This window comes from Harpia harpyja, chromosome 12, assembly GCF_026419915.1.
Source record: "Harpia harpyja isolate bHarHar1 chromosome 12, bHarHar1 primary haplotype, whole genome shotgun sequence".
NCBI lineage: Eukaryota > Metazoa > Chordata > Aves > Accipitriformes > Accipitridae > Harpia > Harpia harpyja.
Genome location: NC_068951.1, coordinates 15,648,286 through 15,673,735, shown reverse-complemented (window position 1 = coordinate 15,673,735; position 25,450 = coordinate 15,648,286). Strand labels below are relative to the sequence as shown.

At 43.0% G+C, this 25,450-nt stretch overlaps 2 protein-coding genes and 1 long non-coding RNA gene across 7 annotated transcripts in view; 2 read left to right on the top strand and 1 right to left on the bottom strand.

The window, feature by feature from the left end:
• Positions 1-1,339: 1,339 nt before the first annotated feature.
• Positions 1,340-2,788, bottom strand: LOC128149115 (uncharacterized). Its single transcript, XR_008237536.1, has 3 exons — positions 2,467-2,788; positions 2,011-2,253; positions 1,340-1,478 (listed from the first exon to the last, which is right to left on the bottom strand). It is a non-coding gene; the product is annotated as an uncharacterized LOC128149115 (long non-coding RNA).
• On the top strand, positions 1,982-12,078 carry RNF168 (ring finger protein 168). Of its 3 annotated transcripts, XM_052803927.1 has the most exons (10): positions 1,982-2,117; positions 2,795-2,958; positions 3,569-3,679; positions 3,803-3,885; positions 4,252-4,595; positions 5,520-5,596; positions 7,283-7,459; positions 8,158-8,282; positions 8,580-8,667; positions 9,340-12,078. In XM_052803927.1, exons 5-10 carry the CDS (start codon positions 4,295-4,297, stop codon positions 10,402-10,404), a joined length of 1,833 nt encoding a protein of 610 aa, XP_052659887.1. In that variant the 5' UTR covers positions 1,982-2,117; positions 2,795-2,958; positions 3,569-3,679; positions 3,803-3,885; positions 4,252-4,294; the 3' UTR covers positions 10,405-12,078. The 3 variants fall into 3 exon arrangements, with proteins under 3 accessions (XP_052659887.1, XP_052659886.1, XP_052659888.1); XM_052803926.1 differs by lacking the exon at positions 3,569-3,679 and having other exon boundaries at positions 3,725-3,885; XM_052803928.1 differs by lacking the exon at positions 3,803-3,885.
• A 3,139-nt stretch (positions 12,079-15,217) lies between these two features.
• The window catches only part of UBXN7 (UBX domain protein 7), a 31,539-nt gene continuing 21,306 nt past the window's right edge, over positions 15,218-25,450 (top strand). Inside the window, exons 1-4 of one of the 3 annotated variants that reach the window (XM_052804571.1) lie at positions 15,218-15,354; positions 18,591-18,738; positions 20,745-20,812; positions 23,805-23,870. In XM_052804571.1, coding sequence (XP_052660531.1) covers positions 15,282-15,354; positions 18,591-18,738; positions 20,745-20,812; positions 23,805-23,870 — 355 coding nt within the window. In that variant the 5' untranslated portion in view covers positions 15,218-15,281. Of the gene's footprint in view, positions 15,355-15,943; positions 16,014-18,590; positions 18,739-19,721; positions 19,836-20,744; positions 20,813-23,804; positions 23,871-25,450 lie in introns of those variants that run through there. The other 2 variants (XM_052804572.1, XM_052804573.1) reach the window with 2 other exon arrangements.

Genomic DNA, 25,450 nt, shown 5'->3' with positions numbered 1-25,450 from the left:
TATGCACACATAAATACATTTAAACAGGTGACATCCCCCCTCCCCCAAAAGTTAGTGCAGGAATGATGTGCAACATGAGGGACAATAATTAGTTGAAATCCAACACCCAGTAAGAACTGTGCCCAGTTTCAAAATCTCTGCTGTGACCCAGCAGGAGACAGGAGGCTCTGAGAAATAAAAATCTTGCTGAAGCAAGAGGAGCCCTACCAAAGTGAGATCAGTATGTAAGCAGTTTTCACAAGATGGCAAAGGAAGTCTCCTAGCCTCAGGAAACAACAGCAAATCATTAGATGAGGATCTGCACAAGCTGTCAGGGAGATGCCACTGTTGATGCCTTTTTATTTTCTCCTCACTCAGGTCAACTGCAGACAGAACCCAAAGCAGGAGAAGAGGAAGGCAGGTAGAGGGGGGGACTACTGTTAGTGAAGCAATGACGTTCTTGGTCCTTCTCTTAAAACAGGCTTTAAAATACCATGGAATATGCGTGAAAGAAGGGAAAACTAATGGTAAATTATTTAATCTGCTGTTTATCCAATCTGAAGTTAACCTCTGTTTGTTTGGAGGGGTTTTTTTGTGGGTTGTTGGGTGTTTTTAATATCATCACCTGAAAGCTACTGTGTATTTTGTCCTTACAAAAAAGTTCAGCCAAAGATAAATGAAATAGGGCCACAACAAACAAGATAAAGACCTTAATACAGTGTTTAACACAGGTAGATCACAATCAGAATCCAATTTCTTAAACATTAGAACAATACAATAATAATAGTAACAGAAGCAGTGGAGCAAACTGGGGATGAAGGGGCTAAAGAAGAAAATGTAGGGTCTTGCCCATAATAAAATTTAGCAATGGCATAGTTTTTAACTGATACAGCCTGAAGTTCTGCCACTAAAATGCAAAGAAAAATCACAAAAGTCTGTAAGGAGTGGCTGATGTTCTGCTAGTAAATTGCTTGTAGAGTACATAGTACTGAGATATTTGTTCAGTATTTAGGAAAGAACTTTGAATGATTCATATGTTGATAGCTTTGAGATCCTCAGGATTCTCAAGGACACACCTGGACGTAAATCAGCTAACTGAGGCAAACTTAAAGCAAACTGTCTTTACAAAAGCCAGCCCCGGAAGGACAGAAGCCCAGCATATCCTGCTCCTTGAGTAAAGAGCTGCCAACGGGTACAAAGCATAAATACTTGCATTCCCTCATACTTTGTCCCTAAACACAGTAAGTTCTTTTAAACCTGGCAGTTTTCTTAAGCAAAAGTGGAGTAGCTCAGACTCAAAACCCCACCTTTAGGATTATAATTTAAGAGACTACAAAGATGGACCTTTTCTTGCCTCTTTTTTTTTTTTAAATAAGGAAAACTGCAACAGATACTGAGTAATGAAAAAGCAGCTAACAAATACCAGCTACAAAGCAGTTTTCTTAGTGCTGTTTCACCAAGGTCTTCTTATCACACAGTTGTTCTGTGGAAGGACAATCCTATAAAAGGGAAAACCACAGCAGGGTGAGCTGACACGAGAAGAAACACTGCAGGTGGCTTGTTTATTACTTGCATCATTTTTAATCTGAGGAGGAATGAGTTCTGTTCAATTTCAAATGAAAATGGTTCAAAAGATCTTGACACTACAAGCAAAAGCACAAATCATCTCCAAATGTATGAGAGAAAAAAACTGCGCCACTAACGTTAATGCAAATGGTTGAGACCTGCAGACGTATCTAAATACAAGTCTTCCATCTGTTTTTACAAGTTATAAGACCTCTGCACCAGGGAAGGGCCAAAAAGACCTGGGCAACATCAAAAAAACTTAATTTCTAGTGGTGTACGTTCCCATACAGCTTGGGAGGAGCCCCAGAATGGGGTCTGGAGCTGTTCACAGTGCAACATAAGTGTCACCCGCCATCACTGCAGAAAGCAACACCGGTTGATGCCCAAGTCCTTATGAAATGCCCTTGTTTTCCATCCCTCAGAGTAGAAACCAAGCTGCAAACCTTGGAAGCTCAGTTCACAGACCTGGACTCAAGCTTGCAGAACCTGGCGCAGAAGTTCGAGCTGCAGGCCAAGATGCTGGAGAAAGAGATGAGCCAGGATGCCCCGTGGACGTGGGCGCCTGCAGAGGGGTGAGCATGGGGAGGGATCGGTCAGTCCTCGTCCCACACATGCAGGTGATGCTGGTGTGACTGTGGGCGCTCTCCAACGCCAGGCTGCACAACCCCTACTGACATACTTTCCTTTCCCAGTCGGGATTGCTATTTACTGCAGAGATGGGTAATATGAGGGAAAAGTACGGTTCCTTTGATAACTGTTTCTTTAGAAAGCAAAACCAACCACACAGTCTATGAAATATTTATGTGGTTTAAAAACAGCCATGCTGCTTCCAGGATAGCAGGGACGCCAAGCCTGTTTGCATAACTCTTGTCCCACAGTAAGTGAACGAAAAAAACCCCAACTCATTACCACTGTGATTACTTTCTCCAATTAAATATGGCCAGAAGATTCACATTTTTAGCACCCAGCCTAGGCTCGGTCTTTCCATCTTCTGACCGAGAGTTTCTTGCTTTCCACGCACCCGGGGAAACAGGCCCTAGTCAGGCTGCCTTTCAGCAAGATCCGTCGGTAACTATTTACGGCTGAAATACTTCTTTAGTCAACAAAACTGCAGCACCGCTGGGACACGGAGGCGCGTCCCGGGGCCCTCCGGGGGTTGGGTGAGGCGGAGGACGGCCTTCAGCCCCGCGGCGGGCCGGCCTCGTCCCCCACCCCCGCTGAGGGCCCCTCGGTCTCTCTCTCCCGGCAGGCTCGGCTCGGAGGAGGAGCGAGAGAGCGGGCGGCGGGAGCGGCCTGTCAGCCGGGGGCGGGGCGGGCGGGCTGCGCCACGGCGACGGCCATTGCGGGAGGCCGCAGCCTTGCCTGCCGGCGGGCCTGAAAGCAGCCGCGTCCCCGCCGCGGAGCTGCAGCTGGGTGGGTGCTGACTCCTTCCTTTGACCGACCGCTCGGGGACCGGGGGTGTGCGGGGGGCTGGGGAGGGGGCGGCCGCCGGGCGGGAGGCGGGGGGGGGGGGGAAGGCCCAGCCTCTTCCCGCTGGCGGCTCCGTAGCGGTGGAGCGGCGTCCCTGTGAGCCGGGCCCCGGCGGTGGTGTGTGTGGGGCTGCCCCACGGCTTCTCCGGGCACCCCCGTCTTCGGGACTTAGAACGCGTTATTTTTTTCTGTCTATGTACAAATTGAAATCGGCCCAGAAGAGGTGTGCGTGGACTTTTGAGGTCTGTTTAACAAACCCCCTGTAAAACCGGGTGTTTCCATGTTATCTAGCGTCCTTTTTTTAAAAATTAAAGGATTTGTTTAATCAACAAAGGGAGAGCAGAAACAATAAAGCCCGACTTAAAGTATATTTGTCTCCATGTCGAGTTCCTGTGTGACTGAAATTGCAGTCTTTCTGTCAGAAGGAGCTCCTGTCTCTGTGAAGCTGGCTGTTTTTAAGAAGCTTGTAAGAACTTTTCTTAAGTTCCTGTAACTTAAAAAACAGTATTTTTATCCTGTTTCCTGTATGTGTCTTTTGTTCTTTGTTCCACAGTATTTCTGGGCCAAGTGGAAAAATCCCATGAGGAGCATTGGTGATAGGAAGGCTGGATCATCCCCACCATTTTAATTCATACAGGAAGATGCTGAAGTGTTGAACGTATTGGTTAGTTCTTTGCTTATATTAACGAAAAGTGTTTTGGCTTTTTAGTCCCAGCTTAAGCACGTGAGTGAACAAGGAAGAGCCTCCTCTCCTCTGATGTGTTGGGATGTTGTATTTCGCCTTCAGAACATGGTGAAACCAAGTCTGTACCAGAAGCAGCTTTTGAAGGATGTGCATACACTGAAAAATTGACTGAATGGAAGGTTAAGGTAACTGTGACAACGTATCCACCAAACCTGAGCATATCTTATCACTAATAGAGGCCGAATGCTGGAAGAACTCTCGCCTTCTTTCCCCCTTCTCCTTACCACCTCCTTGCTATCCCCAAAGCACCTGTTATAACTCACAGGAAACTGTGGTAGGAAAACCTGCTACAGTTTCTCCATGACTTCTGGAAAGATCTGCATCTTCCTCTTAAAGTCGAGAACCATTCAGATCGTGAGCAGAAAGAACCACTTTAAGCAGACTTCTTAAATCCACTAATGCTTTCATAAAGTAGCTGTAAAACTGAGCATTTTCTGTTTTCTTTTATATTCGTTAGAGGAAGTAAAATACGTGTTTCTTTTTGCTTTCAGGTACTGATGTTGTACTAGTCTTGTTCCTCTACTTCGAGTCAGTATGTCACAGAAATTTGAGGCTCCACTTTCCTTGTCTGACTGCCTCTGCCAAATTTGCATGGAGATCTTTGTGGAGCCTGTGACGCTGCCATGCAACCATACCCTCTGCAATTCTTGCTTCCAGCTGACAGTTGAAAAGGCCAGTCTTTGTTGCCCTTTTTGTCGGCGTCGAGTCTCTTCCTGGGCACGATATAATGCCCGCAGAAATACTCTTATCAACTGGGAATTCTGGGAAAAGATTCAGAAGAATTACCCAAAGGAGTGTGAGCGTAGGATTAACGGACAGGATTTGGAAGAGGAAAGTAAGTAAAATGTCACTTGTCCTGGGATGTCTCTGCTTTACCAAAGTAATTACTGTTGGTGGACTTTGAATGTTGTGAAATAAGAAACTGTGTGTAGACAGGCTGTGTTGCTGCTAGAAAACGCAGTGGCAGAGCTCACCTGTGAAAGGGGCTTGCAAGGCAGACAAATGGCCATCCATGCCCCTTCCATGTGTAATACAGAGGGTAAGTTATATTTTCTGGTCATTTAAGTGGATATTTGTTCATGCGTTTTGTGCAAAGCATTGGTGTATGGCTGCCTGTCCTTGCAAAGGCAGTAATTCGTTACTGGTCAACTTCAGCTGTGAAACTGTAAGTGGAGTATTTGCGCACGTGTGTGTGTGTGTGTGTGTGTTTACCACTTTCAAGTAAGTGAAGTGGTTAAATGTTTTTCAACTCTTAGATGCTCTTAATTAGTTTGGTTAGAAGTGCCAGGGCTTAAGTCTTTGCGAGAGTCTCTAAGCCTAAAACTGTGGTGTCAGAGAAAAGGAAGTGAAATCTGATTAACTCTTTGAAGAAGGATTTGGAGGTTTATTATGTTGTAAGCTCCCTTGGGGGAGACTAATTGGTAGGTTGGCTCTATGACATGTTGTTCCACTTGCAGTATTATGAAGTCTTCTTAATCGCAAAAAGCAAAAGTCGCAAGTTATGGTCAGCATACATATTTGCTTTATATAGAGTGCTTGGAAAACACTGACTGTTCTTGCCACTCTGTAACACAATGCTTTTTTATTTTGTTCCTTTGTAACACAAAGTGCTTTTTTTTTTTCATAGCACTTGATTTAAGTCAAATCATTCCTGTGACAGGCTATGAAAGTCATCTTTTGTTAAAATCTTTCATTGTTGACTGTCGTGATCTTGCTTTGTTCCTCAATTGTGCTTTTTTCTCTCCCTCCTCTCAATTAGTCTGTGTCCCCCATCCACGTCACCAGCTGAGCAAGCCTGGGGAACTGAGGCAGGAATATGAAGCAGAGATTAGCAAGGTAAGTCTAAAAATATATTTAAAAGCATAAATGCTTTGTATCTAGTTATTTTAATTGTTCCCACAAACATCTGTAATGTTATTTAATGAAAAAGAAAGGTACTTAAAAGGGCATTGCTGCTGGAAGAACACACTGGTCATTCCTGAAGCATGAATTAAATTTGTGTCTTTTATAGAAGAGGACAGACTTCCTTGTGTTTGACATGAGGCGACATTTCCCAAGTTTCCTTGTGCTGGTTGATCTATACTTCCTACCTCACCCTCTCAGTTGGTCCAGTAACATATGCTGCCTTGTTGTCCCCGCAAGCAGGTGTGCTTCACAGGCTAGGAAACACATAGAGGTGCCAGCATGGCAGAATGCCCAGGCAGGTGTCTCGTAGTCAATACCCCGTATTTCCGAAAACTCTGCAGAAGAGTTATTTCAGGGCTAGAGTGTCACCCTTCTCTATCTGCATCCCTGCCCACACATACTAAAATGCCTTTTATAGGTCCTCAGATGCACATAAAGTATTTCGGGCTAGCAAATGCTAAAATTTGGAACTGTTTGGGCTTTGGTCTTGTACTTGCCTTCTTGATTTCCCTCCTTAAGTAACAGACCACAATTAGATGAGCTTCAGTAATGAACATACAGCATTTTCTTTCTTATTTGCTCACTCCCTGTGTTATCTGTGTTCATTTGAAAATCAGAAGAGATTTTAAAAAAATCTTAATGTTTGCCTATTTAAGGATCCTTCTTCCTCCAATTGAGACACAGTAGTAGTAAGAATTATTGTAAGAATGCTCCTTTCCCTGACACTTTTGTTGCTGGTCGTTACAAGAGCAGGGGGAACTGTGTGAAGCAGAGGACTGTGGGGATTCTCTTTTATGGCAGTTAGGGGATAAGATTGATTGGCAGCAATAGTATTGATGGTTGATGGAGATGGTGCCCAGAAGCAGTGAAATAAGTAATGGTGTCTGTCACCAATCATAAAATATTAATACGTGATTTGAAACAAACTCAGACTTAACATAGCTTGTGTAGTAGTACAGCTTGACACTCTTCTCTAAAGCAAATTTCCAAATTCCATTACCCAGTTAAGAAAGCTTTATTCATTCTTGAAGTACTTTGCTGTCCTTGTGGAGTTACTCATAACTGATTTATCAAGAGTGGATGTCCACCATAAGGAAGGCAGATTTAAAATTCCTGGTCTGCCGCTTTGGGTTTTGCGTGTTTCAAGAGAGCAGAAGGACCATTCCAGAAGAGAGACGTTCTGTCTTTTAGGCATCTTGCACTAATATTGGGGTTACGATGATATAAGCAGGTTGAGCAAATGCTGTGGTCTAGCTAGCATCCAGCCTTGTAAAGAATCTTAGTCTGAGTTTCTGTGTCGGTCCATGTATTTGGAGATCTTAATTTCTGTTACTAACATCTTGAAACGATGAGTAATGGAATTTAACCTTGCAGGCAAGCAAGGTTAATGATATAGTCTTACAGAAACCAAAAGGTAGGTCACTGTTATCAAACTCTACATGCAGGATCAGTTTGTTACATCTTTGGAGACTTGTGTAATTAAATACTGGCTTTGAAGTGTGCAGTGTCTTTGTGAATAGTGGTTCATTCACATCTAAGGAGCGTCAGCTGAGAGGTTCTGGCATAAAGTGTGGTCCTACAGGAGTAACCAGATGCATTTAAAAAAATCTTTTTTAGGTGGAGGCAGAAAGGCGAGCGCATGAACAAGAGGAGAACAAGGCAAGTGAGGAATACATTCAACGGCTTCTAGCAGAAGAGGAGGAGGAACGCAGATTGGCAGAAGAGAGGCGGAGGGAGATGGAGAAACAGCTGAAGCAAGATGAAGAGTTGGCCTGGCAGCTGAGCAACAGTCTGGTGAGTTAGGATCAAGGGTGACAGTCGAAAACCTTGATATAGCGCTAGCAACTTAGACTTTTCAGAGCAAAAGTTAAAATTTTGAATAATTTATTGTAATTGTAGTTGGAAGCTGTTGTCAGCCCCCAGTACTTTAGATCCTTGATTGACCATTAATTTTTGAAGAACCAGCGGGAGGGTGAAACACCCCAAACATTTCTACCTGTGTAATATGCACTTGAAACGTGTGCTGGATGTTTTCGTTGTGAAACATTTTAAAACATTGGTTTTCTTCTGAATAATTCCTTTTCCCCATGGTTTTCAAAATACTTCTTTGGAAGAAATTGATGTTTGTAACATGTACTGAAAAACAGGAACATGCAATGAAAGTTTACCTTATGTATTGGGGTTTGTTTGTTTGTTTTTGTTAATTTGTTTTGGGGTTTTGGTTGATTGGTTTTTGTTACCCAATAATAGTCCTAATGATGAAACCTGTGTACTTATTTGAGCAAAACCTCTTGTCCCTTAATGCTGGGTACAGGAAAGTGCACATAGAACATGTGACATTTCTTATTCCATAACTATCCATGACTTACAGTTCTAGAATTCTTTGGACAAAAGTAACTAATTCTGCAGCAGAAACGAAGTAGTTCTCCGAGTTTTCTCCAGTTCGTGTTGTGTTTTGTTTTATATAATGCTATTTTTACTTGTTATCGAAGAATGACAATTCCAAAGGACATGTGCTCAGCAGTCCTTCACCAGCAGGCAGTTTCTCAGCTGAAACATCCCCAGCTAGTTTGTGCAAGACAAGGAACAAACCAAGCAGCCCTGGAGGCATTCAGAAGTAAGTAATTCAAGTTTTTCTTCTTTAATTATTGGTCTGTTTCTTGGTTTAGTGTCCCTCTGCTCCATTTGCTTCCTTGGAATCCTGTAGTCCAACTTCCCTGGATAATCTGGGGCAAATGTAAACTGTTGAATGTTAAAACATCTCTGCATAGGATAGTATGGAGGAGAAGGGAAACACTTGCCCTTCTTTTGTTTTTGTTTGTCAGAATGAACCTGAAGATCTTGATTAATGCAAAGGACTGACAATTCAAGAAAAAAAGTTTTAAAAGGTATACTTTTTTTTTTTCCTTTTAAGGTATCTGTCTCCAAAGCTTCATCATACATTGGGATCAGCATCATTCTCCAGAACAGCACGAAGAGGCAGGAGTGACTCTGACTCTGTGGTAACTAGAATCATTTTGTTATAAATCTCAGTGTTAGTAATTATGGGTTATTTTTCCCCTTGCCTATAGGATTGCCAATCCTATATTCCCCTTGCACATCAGCACTGGGCAGTTTATCCTGCCCTTTTTGAACTACCTTCTGTATTTGTGGTTCCCCAAAGTGGAAAGAGAAGAAACCATGCTTGACAGTCCATAGATACACACCTACGGCTTACTTCCATAGTTACCCTGTATAGCCTTACAAGTACCTTACCTGAACGTCTTCAGCACGCTCTGGGTTGCAACCGACGGTGTGTAAAACTAAAATGATGGTTCTGGAGCTCCCTGGAGGAGGTTGCACACTGATTTTCATCATTCCATATGTCTGTCTGTCCTACCTTTCCTGTTAGGCTTCAAAAGAAGGTGAGCGGGCTTGAATAGTTGGTTTGAGTCATTGATAAGAGGAGAATGCTGCAGTTGTGTTTTCAGTCCTTTAGCTAGGCTTATGTAGGTTGTTTTAAATATTTTCATAATTATTAAACAATTATGTATTTTTTTCAAAGAGAAGAATCCAAGTTAATATCCCAGAGTAGTTGTGAGCAGTGCAGCTATGAGAAGTGAGATTTGCATTTTATTCATACCCATTGGCTTTTGATAAATTTATTTTATTAGTGGTCTTTCCCTTTTCTGCAGGAGACCAATAGCAATGAAGGCAGCAGTTCTGCGTGGCAAGATGAGCAAGAGGAAATGCCAACGCTGTCTCCACAGCTGACCGGTGTGATTAAAGATGCCAGTGCTAAGGACTTGTTTTTGGAATCATGCATGAACTATTTCAGTGCCTCAGCTTCAGAAGAAACGGCCACTGCCAAGCAGGAAAAAACACCAGGACCAAATTGTCTAGGAGACAAAGTTCCAGATGCACTTCATGGAATCACAAAAGGGGAAGGATCTGGAACAGTTCTTCGTAGATCCAAAGGGGATGATGAAATTGAGTCTGACAGTGGCCGTTTAACACATGTAGAAAGCATAAACCTTGCAAACTCTGCTGAAACTTGTACCTGTATTCAGTCAGCAACAAATTCTGTGATGTCTGGCAGCAAAAGTGTAATATGTGATCTCATGAAGGTGCCTAGACACTCGGATGAAGAGAAACCAGAGAGACTGCAGAACACTAAGGAGACTCCAAAAAGAAAGTTGCTGGAGCCACCAGCTGAAGCAGTGCTTGACTTGTGTGTGCTTGATAAGAGGAGAAGAACTTTTCCAGAAAGTTTAGAGGACCAAGGGGAGCAGATAAATGATTTTAACTTGCAAATACAGAAAGCCTTTGAGCAGGAGTTCTATGAAAGGCGTATGCAAGAGGAGCAGGACAGGCTTCTGGCTCTGCAGCTACAAAAACAGATAAACAAGGAGGAAAGGACACTGAATCGACAAAAGGGCTCTCCAGATGAGTACCTTCTTCGCACCAAACCACCTCAGTCTGTGAAAGACTCTCCTGCTAGAAAGGGAAGTTCTAAGATGGCAAAAGACTCAAAGGTACCAAAAAAACAGGCTGAAACAAATCACCGCAAGACTCGGAAAGGTTCTTGCAATGAAAACTGGCAGTCCCCTACCAGAGTCCGAATGAAATCGCCCAGCATCAAGGAAGGAAAAGTTTTGAATTGTGTGGTTAATACCAGTGACGCAAATGATATTTGTTCATTACCTAAGAATAAGCAAAAGACTATCCTTCAGATGTTTAAAAGCTCTGTTCCAGAGTAGATCAACAGAACCACAGACACATGGTGGAATGAGAATTAAAACTGTGGTGGTTTGTTTCCTCCTGTTAGGCAAAGCTTCCTGTAAACAGTTTTAAATTTGCTGGTTTTGAGGAGGATCACTTTGGGCCACAAAGTGTTATATGTTCTGAGAAGTTTTAATAACATACGCCCCCAGACTTTAAAAAATTTTAATTGGTCTTCTTGACTACAGCTTGTTTTCTAGCATTTGCATTTACCTAATTTTGAATGTGACTATTGTTAGTGTTTAAAACCAAAAATAACTGATGGCCTTATCTTAAAATGAGCAATTGGAGCCTTCTACGGAAAGGATGCATGTTCCATGGAGGAAACAAGTAAAAAAAAAGGAATCTGTATTTCCAGTTGTCTGCTAACTGCAAGGTTGAAGCTTCACTCCGCACAACCACTGTTCTGTTAAATTGAAGCATGTTACCGGAATTTAGGCTGTTTGTTGAATTGCGTTGTTCGCGCGACAGTTAACAAGAGCATAACCAGACAGCCAGTCTTGCAGACACACTGTTTCCTTCTCCCTCTCATATACTAACCCCTTTCTTAGACAAAGAGGGAAAAAACAGGTCCTTCTGCCACTGCCAACGCCAAGGATCTTTCATAGATGCCAATAGTATAAGTGGTTGTGGGCTTGTATTTACCTCTGTTCATAGAGGTCACTTCTGCAGATCTTACTCTCACTGTCGTTAGGAAAAAGATACTTTTGTTTTCTTATTGCTAGTGTTCTCCGAGTTTATTCTTGTATGATAATATTACCTATATTTAGTGCTATTTAATTTTCATACTCAAACTGGTTTGAGTCTAATTAAAAACACATAATACTGAAAAAAATAGTCCAGAAGACAGCTATGATGGAGAAAGTTAAACCAAAAGGGGAAAAAGCAACTGAAAACTGGAGTTGTCTGTAATGGCGTAACTATAATTAAAGATTCACATAAACACATGTCTGGCCGTAACTATTCCCCTCCATGCCCCCATTTTTAGAGGGACTACCAAATACTGTCTTCCAGTTGGGTTTAAAACTAACGTCACTCAAAAGAATTACAGTTTAGGCATGGGGGGAAGCTGAGGCCTGTAGGAAGTTGAGGCTGGTGAAGAGTTGACCAGCTGCTACTCAGCAGAGGAAGTAATCTTGCTGGATTGTTTTATCTGTTGCTGTTATGAAACCCATCTTCTGGCCTTTCTTTGCTTGTAATGAGATACTTTTCCACTGTACGTGTTTGAAAGAGAGCAAAGCACCAATCTACATTGCTGAAGTGTGTGTGCTAGTCATCAAAGTTAGCAAATGTTTTAAATGTGTACTTTTTTTGAACCTCATTGATGATCTATAGACTTTAACTCAGTTCTGGGAAACTTGTAACAAAATACTTCAAAGCAGTTTTTAAGTTTAAAAAACAAAACCAAACCTGAAATTTCATTGAAAGCATGAATAGCACACCAAGCCAAAAATGTGAATTGTTTTTTTTTTCTTTGCCTGCATCTCTCCAGCAATGGTGGGTTTCTCATAAATAAATTATCTATTCTGAGGTGCTTTTTGAGAAGTTTACAACAGGCAACCAGTTGCAAATCATTCACTTTTCCTCTTGCTGCCTCAGCCATTGTGCTGGAAGCCTTCCTTAGAAATAGATCTGTTTCTGTTTAATCCTTACCTTTGTTTGGGTTGTTTTCTGTCTTACCCATGCAGTCAAGTATATTCCTTCATTAATTAAAGTGTTCTTTAAGGCAGAGATATTGACTGTTTTCATGCTAGTGACACTCGGCCTTTCTAGTCATGATAAGCACGTAAGAAGTAAACTTTCCATTTTCAAAACAGATGAGGGGAAAGAGTTTATTTTTTAAGTCTGTTCAGCCTCATTTTACAATCAATTTCTGAAGTCTGATGGCTGTGTTTAACTTACTCAAAAAATGGTCCCTGCTCTGGCATGGAGCTCCTCCTTCCCAGATCACGTGTCCTGACAACTGCTGCCTGTTCTCAAGTATGTCTGAGGAGAGGCACTGCATGCTCCTCTGATTTAGTGCCTTTTTGGTGTAATGGGTTGTTGAGGATTTTAGAGCAGGTTGGAAATGGTTAGGAGTGCTGCAGAGCAGTTCCTGGCCTCTTCCCACACAGGTCACCCCTGCAGCCACCGGCTGCCAAAACCCTGAAATTTATGCCCAATGCAACTGTCCCTGCAGCATGAGACACTTGTTTCTGTGGTCCTGACAGTCCTGCTGTACTCCTCTAAGGGGTTTGGGTGCCTGCCTTGTTCTTCTCAATCACTGCCTTTAATGTCTAGCACTAAAGAAGTCTGAATCTCAAGTGTTTTGAACTGCTGGCCATTCATAGGTAAGAAATAGTCTTGCATTTATTACAAATTCTGACCCCAGTTAATTGCTGTATTTTTCTCAGATCAGGCATCGTTATGCTCCAGTACAGCAGTGCTGGCTTTGGAGTTGCTTTTGCAGCCAGGTCCTGATGTTTGAGAGATACTTGGTGAAAAAGAAAGGAAGGGAAGCATTCGTGGTCTTACAGGTAAATATCCAGATGAACTCTAAAGCACTGAACAGAATGAAGCTAGAAATGAAATATATATTCCCCAATAGCCTTAATCTTTATTAGAGTTAATCTACTGCTCTCCTAGTTTTGGGGCTAGCTCTCTCCTTGTAGCAGGCTGACACTAAGTAACGTACACTTAGTCATAAGATAAGAGGCATTTTGTTTAAAAAACACAGTATGAGAGCTCACTAATTCAGCAGGATCATGCAGTCTACCCCTCAACAACATGGAGTGAGCTGCCATGACAGCTCACTGCCAATGACAAGGTTCCTTCATTTGTGCCAGGTTTGGCACTTGGGGACTCTCCACAATCTAATTCCAGATGTTAAAGGGGTAGGGGAAGCATCGAGAGGGGCGTGGGCAAGGGAGAAGGGAGAATTTCCTTTCCTGGCAGCAATGCACCCTGTGCATTCATTCCCTTTTCTTCCACAATCTGTTCTGTGGATTCTTTCTTTTCCCTTTTGCTGTGTTGGTTATGTGTCTCTTCCATATAAGGTTTATGAAATGCACTAAACTAATACCAGTTAGAAGTTCGATAAAGGAGGGGGGAGTTTTTGCATCTTACTCTTCAGTCTTGCACAGACTTACCTCCTTGCCATCAATAGCAAATCCTGCTGCTGTGATTCCACTGAAAATAAATACAAAAATTACAGAAATTAGCCATTTCAAAGGTCTAAATAGTACAGAAGTGTATTTTGGTCTGTGCATATATTGGAGGATGTGTTAAAGTATTTAGGGGTTATTTTTGTTTTTCCAACTTACTGGATTTTGTGCTTGGTGTAAGAATGACCTCTTATGTAAGAATCATTATTTTTTTAAGCAGAATGGAAAAAAAAAGCACAAGACTAAGAAGTTGATCATTAGCTAAAACCCAACCTTGACTGCCAAATATACAAAACCTATAACCTATACCAGCAGCCTCATCCAAGGTGGGGTAATACAAACCCTCAGGTCCCAGAGATGATCACAGTCCTCACTGCATACATGGCATAATATTCCTCACCAGGCACCTCGTTAGCCTGTGCTTTTATATTTTGCTTGTTAGAGGGCGGAATTTGGCCACTGCTTGAGTGGATTTTGGTTGCACCAGCGCCCTGTTTCCATTGCTACAATCTGGGAACTCTGAAGCAGGTGAAATCAGCTTTGGTGGGTTTAATGGTGTTTGTGAAGCAAGAGTCCATACTTAGGCTGTCTGACCTGGTGTAACAGTTCACTGCTGCTCACCTTCTGCCTTCAGCTAGCTCTAGTGGTTTATTTGTCCCCTTTGTAAACAAGTTCAGTTCATCCAACTGACAGGGAAAAAAAGCAATTATGAAAAAAACCAAATAGTTTGATAGGCTTGGTGGCTTCCCTTGAGAGCCGGAGCTGGTGTGGGGATGGGAGGTTGGGAGAGGAGCAAGAGAGGGAACAAATCTACCTGTTTTCATGGCAGCAAGTTTTTAAATTCTTAGACTTCTAAGGAAACCTCTGCTTTCTGTGGCACTCACTTTGGTTGATGCTTGTTAATGACAAGGTGCTCTGCAGCACTCCAGCCTGTTGACAGTGTTGGCAGCAAGCCAGCCACATGCTGTGCTATGTTGTACAACTGAAAGTAGTAAAATGTTCCTTTTCTGCAAGTGCAATTTCTGCAGGTAGTGTAGGGATCAAAACCACCCAGCGTGCTTGTTGTCGAGGGTTATTCTCTTCTGACTTTGAAGAACTGACAGCAAAAGTATCCTGATAGCCCCATAATGGGCTGCCTCGACAGGAGCAGCCACACCATTTCTTGGGCACCTCAGGTCCCACTTCCTCCCTTGCAGCACCTGTGGGCCCTGTACACGCTTCTGTGTGACGGCTGAGGCCTGCCAGACCCCTTGCTTTGCTGTAGGTATCTGTGACGAGGTAAATCTGTGTGGAAGCTCTGGCCTCGCGTCACGAGCATTTCAGTGTTGGCACTATGGCCCCTGCTCCTCGCGTCCCGCGATAAAGCGGAGGGTCTGATATGTAGGGGGGAAACTTTTGCCAGCAGCCATAGCATTTAAAAAGCCGCTGAGGCGGAGGGGCGGGCCGCGTTGCCACAGCAACTCCCGCCTGTCCGCGCCGCTGAGGCGACGGGGCGGGGCTGGCCTCGTTGCCGCGGCAACTCCCGCCTCTCCGGGCGAGGCGACGGGACGGGGGCTGGCCGCGTTGCCACGGCAACTCCCGCCCCGCCCCGCCCGCGGCGGCCCGGAGAGGCACCTCCCCGGCGGCGGGCTGAGGAAGGGCGCGGGCGGGCGCCGCGCCTGCGCAGAGCGCGCGGGCCGGCGGCGTGCGTGTTGTTGTGCGGCGGCGGCAAGATGGCGGCGCACGGGGGCTCTGCGGCCTCCTCGGCGCTGAAGGGGTTAATCCAGCAGTTCACCGCCATCACGGGTGAGGCACACGGAAGCCGGGGCCCGCCGAGCTCGGCCGAGGCCGCCGCCGCTGCGTGCTTAACGGGCGCCTACCCGCCCGGCCCCCGCCGCCGCGTCAGGGGGGCGGCCGCCCCGGCGGGCCGGGGGCGGGAGGAGCGGGCCGCAGCGTGAGGCGCTGCGCGGGACGAGGCGGAGCGGCGCCGGCGGGCGGCTCCGGGCACGCTCCCCCTCCCGGTCTCCCGGGAGGCCCTCCCGCTGCCGCCGCGGCCTCCCTCGAGGCGAGAGGCGCTGGCGACGCCCGGGCCTGTCAGCGGGCGCGCTCCGGGGCCTGGCCCGCCGCGGCGGGCGGTGCCCGAGGCCCGGGCCGTGCCCCCGCCCTGGGGGTCATGGGGTCCCCCTCGGCTGGGAGGGGGCCTCTCGGTTGTCCCCGGTCGGCTGAGCTTCTCGGTGGTGCGGGTGCGTGTCCTCCCTCCCGGCGGTCCGCTCCGCTCTGGCCCGGGAACGGCGTCCCGCTCCTGCAAATCAGGCTGACGACCGGGAGGGAGACTGGAGCCGAACCCCGAGCCCGCCTTTAAAAAACAAACAAACAAACAAATGTCTGAAAGTACGGTTGGCTTGCTGAGAATTTAGTTTGCTATCGAAAATAGCAAGTCGCTTTTTAATTGAAGTTTGTGGCAGGTGAGAATTCCTGCTTTAGCTTGTGTACTTTGAGTGCTTGACCCACTTTGTGTTTAATCTGCTTCACTATGGTTCCCTCTTGCTTATGGTGTTGTGTACCAAATACTGAAGGAGGGTTTAATAAAACATCTTTGGCTTTTTCGTAGATACAAGTGAAACTGCTTTTAATTTGGTTAGTCTAACCAGCTCAATTTCAGGTTGTGTTCCTGCACTCAGGCTTGGATGCACTCAAATCCTGAACAAGCGTGTTGAGGGTGTTCAGTACGCTATGAACATGCCGGCAGGGTACACTGGGAAATTATTGATCACTCAGCTATCCTTAAAGAAGCCTTTTAGAATAAACCCTCTGAATAAAAAAAACCTACAGCAAATATGTTTTCATTGTAGTATGTGCCTGTGTGTGCCTTGTGTTTTCTCTTCAGTAGTTCCTGAGAGATTTGCTAAAAACCAAACCAGAACAGGCGGAGCCATGCTAGTTTGCTCTTCCTGACAGCTTTTTGTGCTTATACAGATGATTTATGCTAAATGTAAGAGCATCCCTCTTATGCTTTCACAAAGGAGAAAAAGAACCTGATGGGCTTCACCCATCCACTATTAAAGCAGAGTTTTGAAGTTTCATTTTTCCATTTTAACAGCATTTAAGGTTATATCTAAAGGCTTGTTGTTGTGGAGCTTGTCTTGCCAATACTGGCATGATTTGACAGGTGCTCAGAAGCACACACCCTCTGTGGTTTGTGTTAGCAGCTTTCAACTTGGAGTTGTAAGTGTACGAAATTACTCCTGTCTGTGGGGAAAAGGCTGAGTGAATAGTATACAGCAGTTTGATTCTAGCGTAGGTGATGGTGAGGAATGAGGAGAAATAGTCCTTGATATATTTCTCTTATCCAGATGACAGAATTGTGTTTCTTTGGTGCTCTTATCCAGGAAAGTTTTGCTAAAAAGAACGTAGCTCCTGTGTATCTTTACCAATGAAATGATGGGATCTGTTGGAAATTTGCTTTGAGACTTAACAAATATTTAGTATTTTCTGTTTGCTAGTGCAAGCACTGAAAACATTCATATGATGGCAGTTTCCTTAGGAGTGATGAAGAATCAGTACAAGCACTTTCTGTGTTGGTATCTCTGTAAATGGTAGAGGGTTGAATATAATTTTTCTTCTACTTCTTCTAAATGAATGACTTCACATGACTATACAGTGAGGTTGTAGGGTGGTGTACGTATTCCAAACTAGACAGGTGTTGTTTAATTGCTACAGTTGACATCGAAGTGAGCTGAAAATACCAAAGAGCAGTTTCTTTGAAGAACGTGAACTTGATGCTCTCGCATCATTTTTTGAGATGTCACTAGTTTTTATTTTGCACCTCCTTCATCTCGATTAAGATCTTAAAATACAGCTGACTGCCATCTGAGTATGCTTGCCATGGCAGGATGTTTTTTTTGGAAAACCAGTTCCCTCAGTCAGTTTGGCTTTCTCTGTGATTTAATGTAATGGTGGCGCAGGTCATTTAGAATGGATTTATCTTGACAGTTTCAAAGTGTATTCTCTGTTCAAACTAGAGCTTCTTGAGTCTTGCCCAAAAATCTGAGAAACGTCCAAATGTGGTTTGCCCAAACTGATCTTATCTGTGACTCTGATGCTGGGGAAAGCGTTTTCTTTATTTTGGTGACTTGCAGTGAACCTAGTAAGAATTAGTACAGATCCAAAAGCTACTCCCAAACTGGTTCAGCTGCATTTTGCCACTCTTCCTCTCTACCAGCCTTCCCATATGAAAATAAACTCTTTGGCAGCCCACCAGCTATACAGACAGATGCTGTAGTAAGGAGATATTTAAAGGGTTGGGTGCAGGAGAGCTTCCATTGATGAGGGTGCTTCTGTTGCTGGTATAGTTTTTGAGAAGTTGGGAGGTAGAGGCTGACCCTGTGAGGAAAGAGTTATAAGTGGTGCTAAGAACTACTGTTTCATGCTGAGCAACAAGAATAAGACTGGATTTAGTTGCACTTAGCAGAAATTTTAATAAATGTTAGTCATTATACAAATAACTCTGTAGACTTTCTCCCTCTTGGCTTCCCCCCCCTCCCCCCCCGGTTATGTGAACTGAGCTTCTGCTGGGTTTTTTTTGCCTTTTAGGGCAATCACTAAAACAGGATATCTTTTCTTCCATCTCTAAATATCTGTTATAAGTGGGTAAAAAGCTTTAGCAGCTGATTCAGTATTGTCCCTGTTAAAATGTTAAGTCAGTTTTTCTTTTTTTTTGGTGTATGCCCACCAGGAAAAGGTCTGACCTGTAGGAAAAAAAAAAAACCAAACATGCTAAAATCCCTCAGATGTCTTCCACTAAGTTTTCCCTTGATGGAAAGAAGTAGTCTGGCTGTCCTATACGCAGGCATTCCCTTCCCCCGTGAGATACGTATGTTTGTCTCATTTCATAGTTGTACTTCAGAGATAAATGGCAACTGATGACCCGTTCCTTCTAATTATTAATGCTTTGAGAGAGAAAGCTTGCTGGTCAGCTGTTCCTACCGCTTCCAATCAAAATGTTTTCCAAAGAATGCTTTAATTTTTCTTTGGCATTACAGGTGCCAGTGAAAGTGTGGGAAAGCATATGCTTGAAGCATGCAACAATAATCTGGAGATGGCTGTCACCATGTTTCTGGATGGTGGAGGCATAGCAGAGGAGCCTAGCACCAGTTCTGCAGGGGTGTCTGCTGTTCGACCGCACACTGAGTATGTACCTGATGAACGTGTCTGTATAAATGAGTAGTCTGTCTTAAGAATAGTGTAAGGCAGAACAAATAAGGCAATTGTCACTTCTTACCTACTGTCAGCTCCCTGTAATACGTGCTGCTTTGATGATCTTGTTAATAGATGGCCCCCATATTGTTCTGGGTAAATAAGTTATTACGTAAGTTGGTATGTAGACCAACATCAGTTAGTCTCTCTTGCATGTACTTCAGAAGTTTTCTGTAGCTTATACATACTGGTTTTTGTAAACAGAGCTCAAGATGTTAAAGGGGGGGATCCAGTAGTAAGAGATTCTTACTTTTAAATTGCTCCAGCAATCTTGCTTTACATTAATTTGGCAGTTAGAGAGTTCTGTTGGTTTCGTTCTTAGAAATGCGGTGACCTTAGTCCCATTTGTAGGGTTTTATTGTGGTGTTTTAAGTGTAACCAGATTTGGCACTGGAAAGGCTAGATCATGTACACTAGTATGCAGAGGAATAAGCAACTACAAAATCTGCATCAGTGTCTTAAACATCAGATACCAATAAAGGAAAGAGTTGTTCCACTTAAACATGGCAGAGAGCCTTTCACTGCTGCCTGTTAATGTGGCTGCTTGGTATAAATGGAATATTTTGAGTGGAAGCTAATTGGTATAAGTCATATTCATTAAATGTTCTAAATTAAACCTAGCCGTGCTTTTGTCTTATGAAGATCTTCCACTTCAGGAAAAAGAAGTAACTTTTAAAGAAAGTTCTTGCCACTCATACTTCTGAAGCACATGCATAAATTTAAATAATTCTGTTAGTACTAACCTTTATAGTTGATGTCAAGTGCCTTCCTGCTTGAACCTTTGACAGGTAATGAAGTTAAAACTCTGTATCTATAGGTGTTAGAGTTCTTATTTCTAGACAAATTCTGGCACATCAGTGACTTAAGATTCAAGTTTTTATTGGAATACTTTCTTTTTTATACTTGACACCCTCCAGGTGCTGGTCAGCTTAGTGTTACTTCTAGGAAGAGAGAACAATAAATATGCAAATGCAAAATGGAGAATAACTAGCTTCACAACAGCAATCAAAGATGTGGAGGTTAATAGCAAGGTTAGTGCATCTTGCTGACATTACGAGTTACTTTTTGAAACCTGCATGGCCAAGAGCCACAAACTGCACACTTTCGAAGAGTCTGAGGGAAGAGGGCACTTCAGGAGTAGTTCATAGGCAGGACAAAGCAATAGATTTCCTTGGGTGAGCCCATGCCCTCCCTCGCATAGATCCATGAGCCAGGTGACCACACTGAGTAAGTGATACTGTTTCAGAGGCCTTGTGATTTCCTTTCTTCTAGTCATAATTTCAGATTATCTTGCAGTCTCTGCAAGGGTAACTAAGCTGTTGCTATGTGAGGGAGCGCAGCTATGTAAGCAAAGAATTGCTTCAGAAATGGGGGGAAATGGCTGGTTTGACCATCTTGTTTTCCTTCCTCTGGAAAAGAGAGGGCTGTGAGTTTCAAGTGGAAGCAAAAAGTCTTCCAACAGAAGAAAGCTGGTAATAAGGAAGATAGTATTTTTTTTCTCTCCATGTAGATAATCGGGGAGGAGGGTGGCAAGTGGATTAATTAGCAGCCTTGGCTAAGTTTTAAGAAACTTTTCCAAGTTCTAAGAAAGTTATTAAAGAAGAAAAAGATCTTTAAATAGTAGATTGACAAAGCCTGGGATCAAGTCACCCAGGGATTTGTGTAATCTTCTATCAAGACTTACAAAGGTCATCCATGCCAGATCTTAATGCAGAGTGTACCAAGTCCTGCATCAGTGCCATGAGTGGGAACAGATGGTCTCTTCAGGTCCCTCTTGACCACAAATCTCTTGATTTTGTGCAATGGTACAGCAGCATCCTTAGCTGGTTTGAGTTGCAGGAGCCTTTGAAGCACAATGGGATGTGGTTTATATAGTACTTGAAATATTATAATCTCTCTGATTTTTTTTTTTTTAATTTTTTTTTCTTCCCCTTTGATAGGGATGAAGTACGAGCTCCAATTCCTCAAAAACAGGAAATTTTAGTAGAGCCTGAGCCCTTGTTTGGAGGTAGGCTTGTGTTCTTATATTGTTTTTTTGTTTTCTTTACCTTGAGATCAGCTAAGTGACAAAAGAAAAACAGAACTTGCTGAATGTGAAGAAAGCATTGTATGTATTTTTATTCTTGTTTTTTTCCCTGCTGCAACTCTGCAGCCATGTAACATGATTGCATACTTGGAAATAACACCAGTGTTATTGAAAACCTCGCACATTAGAGATGCTACATTCCCAGTGGTACTAATTTGCTAACCCCTGTTTCATGAGACTTTGTGAGGCAACAGCCAATTAGCTATGATTAAGTATACACCTGTGTTCTGGGAGTTCAGAACCATGTGATGCTGCTGTGAAAGAGTTTAAGGAGGTGGGATAAAAGATTGAGCCTTGATTGATGAGTGAAAATGAAGAGGACAAATGCATGCTTCTCAGGGAGGTGATAGATTAGAAAGAAGGGCTGAACTGTATGATTACACATCACTTTCTCCATTTCTCATTTGGGAATTTAATTTGCTCTTTAAACTGCATCATGCAGCTAGTTTTCTTATTTGTTTTCTGAAACTGTTTATCACTTGCTTTTGAAACATTTTTTTGCTCTAAGGGAACAGGTGGTGGAAATGGTGATTTCTTTTGGGTGCTTATCTAAAACACTGTTTAGCACTGATGTAGTACACTAATGTTCTGAATCTCAAAACCTCAATCTCAAACCTCTGCTGTAGTGATTCTTTTACAGCAGCACAGGGGTGGAATTTCTGTAGCAGGACTGGATTACCTGGTGCATTATCCTTGCCTTTTGTGTAGTGTCCATGTCTGTATGGAGATCTAAGGTTCTACTCTTTTTATGCTTACTTCCTCTAGCTTTGTGAGGCTCTGTCCTTCTCATGTTGACCAGGCCATTTCTGGCTGTCTGTATGACTTTTGCATTGAGAGTCTTGCCCTTTTTATCAAGAAAGGGCGTGCAATTGCTTGTCTTTAAAGTGGTTTCGTACCCATAGGAAATGCTCTTTTCTATTGTTTAGTTCCTGTGCTAGAAAGCAGAACGAGGCCAAGCTTCAAGTTTACCCTGGAACTGGTTTTCTCTTGATCCTTTTTTTTCAACATCAGAGAGGTCTTTAGCTGGGATGCACAAGCTGAGTGGTGGTTCCAGAGGAAGGTGCCCTGCTGAGGGCTCTCTGAAGACAGTGCACTTGTTTCTGTGGCCCAGCAGAGTTTTTGACAAAGGTCTGTAGACTCCTGTGGGTTCAAGAATCAAAGAAGTGCAGGATTAAGATCTGCTGACCCTAATGCTTGGTCCTGTTGTACCCATCTGTCACACACCGATCTCAGACGCGCTGTTATTGACCACCCAACTGAGGCAATCTGTGGATCAGTGATAGCCTCCTGGCACTGTCTGGTCCACCAGTGCCAATATGCTCACTAAGGCCACTTCTGTTTATAACATGAAGCAGCCTGACAAGCTAGCTGAAATTGGAGAGATAACTTCACTTGGTCTTTTCAGCTCTAACCTCAAAGCAGGGTACACGCCAGTTTGTGTTTTTAACAGTGTCTTATTGAGGTGGTCGTATGAGCTTAGGTTTTCTTCCAGTTGAAGAGATGACCCTGTCTGTTTGTGCTCTGCCAGATACATGGATCCCATCTGCAGTAGAAAGGATATGAGAAAAACATCTACCTGGCCTGCTGTGAACATCTTCACCAGTGCTGCCAGGCAGTAGCTAAGCCTGGCAAGGGAAATTATGCTTTTGCTGAAGTGGTCCTTCACTTACTATTCTTAGCTGTAGTTTAAGTTGTGCAGAAGTTGGTTTTAATGGGTTGTGCTTGTGTCTAAGCATTTAGAGGTGAAAGAGATGTTACTTACTAGAGTTAGAGGGGCATTATTCACCAGCATGTTCCTCATTCAGGCTTACTTTCTTTTTCCATGATAGTCTGTATGGGATACACTGTTTCTTTCCTTTGTACTCTGTACGAGAAGAATGCAAGGAACAAGAACTGTGTATTGTTCTTTATGCCCTTGGTGTGGCACAAGGTGAGAGATGCTGCATGTGCTATGGGTGCAAAACCAGAAGGGTCTCTAAAATCAAGTTTTGGAGGTACTTGCCTTGTGACCTGTGTGTAGGTTGTGCTTTTTCACAGTAAATGGATTTTTCTTACTACAGGTTTCTGGTAGGTATACGTTCTATTTATCTTACTTTGTTTAATTTGATTATTATTTAATATGTCTTATAACAATTAGGCTTTGAAAGTTTTATCTTAAAATTGTTCTGCTCTCAGTTAATAGTAATGCAGATGAATGGTTGGAATAAGTCTTGGCAGGCAGTTCTGTTTTGCATTCCAAGTACAGTGGTTGTGCTGTACCGTAGGACTTCAGTGGTACTTTTAGGTACTATTCCAGTTATCTGCCTGGGCCGCTGTCTGTCCAGCTGCAGATAATCTGTTCTGAAGGTTTCCTTGTGGATAGCGATACTGGATCCAATGGAAGAGTGTGGCAGTTGCTAGTCCAGCCAAGAAGTTGGGACAGGATCTGGATAAGAGATTAGAAAAGAATAGAAATGCATTGTGGAAAAAACAAATGTGTTTCCTAATAAAGAAAATATTCTTCCATGGGGTTTAATCTTTTGAAGTTTTTCATCAACTTGAAGGCCTTTGGTAAAAATCTTGACTGGAATTGTGACATGTTGATGCTGTGACAGCACTGCCACTACATACTGATCAGCCTGGGTGAGTCCATCAGAAAGGGCTAACTTTAAACTCTTGTGTATTGTTGATACATGTTTTGTTTCTGGAGTAAGGTTTGCTGGAGGGAGGATGTGTTAGGAAACAGGTCTTACAAACTACCTGTTTCCATCCTCCCATCCTCCTCCAGCCCTTCCTAATGACCTTACTCCCACATCATTCATGCTTTGGGTTCCTATTCTGTTTTTCCACACATGCGATGGAAAGTACTAATATGTAATTATTTTGATAGTATACTTTTGAAATAACTCTTGAAATGTTTGGTTTTTTTTTTAAGCTCCTAAAAGACGCAGACCTGCGCGCTCAATATTTGATGGCTTTCGGGATTTTCAAACAGAAACCAGTAAGTGTCTACAGATCAGTAAGCTAGAGGTTCTATTTTTTTTTTTAACGCAAGTAAGATTGAAAAATAGTTTCCATTGTAAGTTAGGACAGCTTTCAGTCATTGAATGATTTTTAAATTGCCTGCTGTATAGAAAAAATTTTTTTAATAACATTATTAGGCTGTTCACTGTTGTAGTGTCAGTACTGTTTGCTGACATGTCTCTTCCACATCTGTGGTACAGTTAAGGTTGTTTATTGTTCTGGGGTGACTGAAGGGAGAGGTTGCTGGTCTGAACACTTGCCTGTGTTACATAAGTAAAACCTACAGACTATATTCTGTCTGCTTTCGTATGGCAAGTATTTTCTTGATAACTCTCAAAAAAATACTTTTTCTGCTCTAGAGGGAATTGAATGGGGGAAGAATCCAACACCCATGTAGAAATTAAATTAATCCACTGAATTTTTCTTGGCTAGCCAGTGGTCATTCTGGCACTTGAATTAGATTTGAGTAGCCCCGAGGCTTCTTCCTTGGCAGCACACAAGGTTCTTGTGAATTTAATTGCTGTTTACCACTGTCTATCTGTTCACATGCAGAATCTCCAAATGACAAAGCATTGGCTGTTATTTAAGCCATTAATTTTCATAGAATATGATTCTTGGACAGCAGAACGCCAGATATTTCACAGCTGAGTCAGAGCTGTTGTACAGTTGTTATCGCTGATGTTGCTGGAGTGTTCGAGAGGTCTAACCATGGACCAGGTTCCCGCATAGTTAGGTGCTGTTGGATGCCAAACTGAAAATAAGTATTCACATTTACTTTATTTTCCCTGACAGGTTTGGTCAGGGTTTTCCAGTAATAATGAACTTGTCAAGTACTAAAGTCACTGGCAGCTTTGTAAATGAAAATATACCATTTACAGAATCATCATACCCTTAAATTTTTTTTCATCAGCTCCACTCTTACAAGGCATTTAGAGATGCACAAAATGTAAGATCATTGCGAGTGCTTATGATGAAACTTTATCATGCTTTTTGGTAAAACTTCATGGATGAATATCACTGGCTCTGAAAAAGTGGCCCTGGCCATGAAAGTCCAGATTCTTTCCTGGCTTCTAGGCCTGCTCCACGGGGATGCTTTTTTCTCTGTGGGGATCCAGTGTCTGCTCGAGAATGGTTTGTACGCTATGGCCCATTGACAGCTCCTTTCACTTCTAGAAGGTTTTTGGTCATGGGATAGTTATTGCCCGTTTCGGCTGACTTGGTTCCATAAAATGTGTTGTATCGCTGCATTTTAGGTGAGCAATTGCTGTGATTTACCTTTATTGTATATGGTCATGTCTATGTAAGAATGTGTTCTGTATTATTTTGAGTGGAATTGATACCACTAAAAGAAGCATGCTCAGAGTGTGGTACTTGGGGATAAACAAGGCTGAAAACCCATACACCTGAAAGAGACAGTGGTATCTTCAGCCGATTGTGGGAAGAGATATTTAATATAAACATCCAAAGATATTTCTCCATGTAAACTAAGTCTGGTTTGTTTGGTTTTTTTTTTTTTTTTCTGTGGGATTGCCTTACAGCCAAGAAATAGAAACACTG

Bases quoted from the DNA above. Each gene is read 5' to 3' on its own strand.
- RNF168 (XM_052803926.1), top strand. From the start codon at position 4,295: ATGTCACAGAAATTTGAGGCTCCACTTTCCTTGTCTGACTGCCTCTGC. The intron at 5,597-7,282 runs GTAAGTCTAAAA...AATCTTTTTTAG, and splicing joins ATGAAGCAGAGATTAGCAAG to GTGGAGGCAGAAAGGCGAGC. The intron at 7,460-8,157 runs GTGAGTTAGGAT...TTGTTATCGAAG, and splicing joins GGCAGCTGAGCAACAGTCTG to AATGACAATTCCAAAGGACA.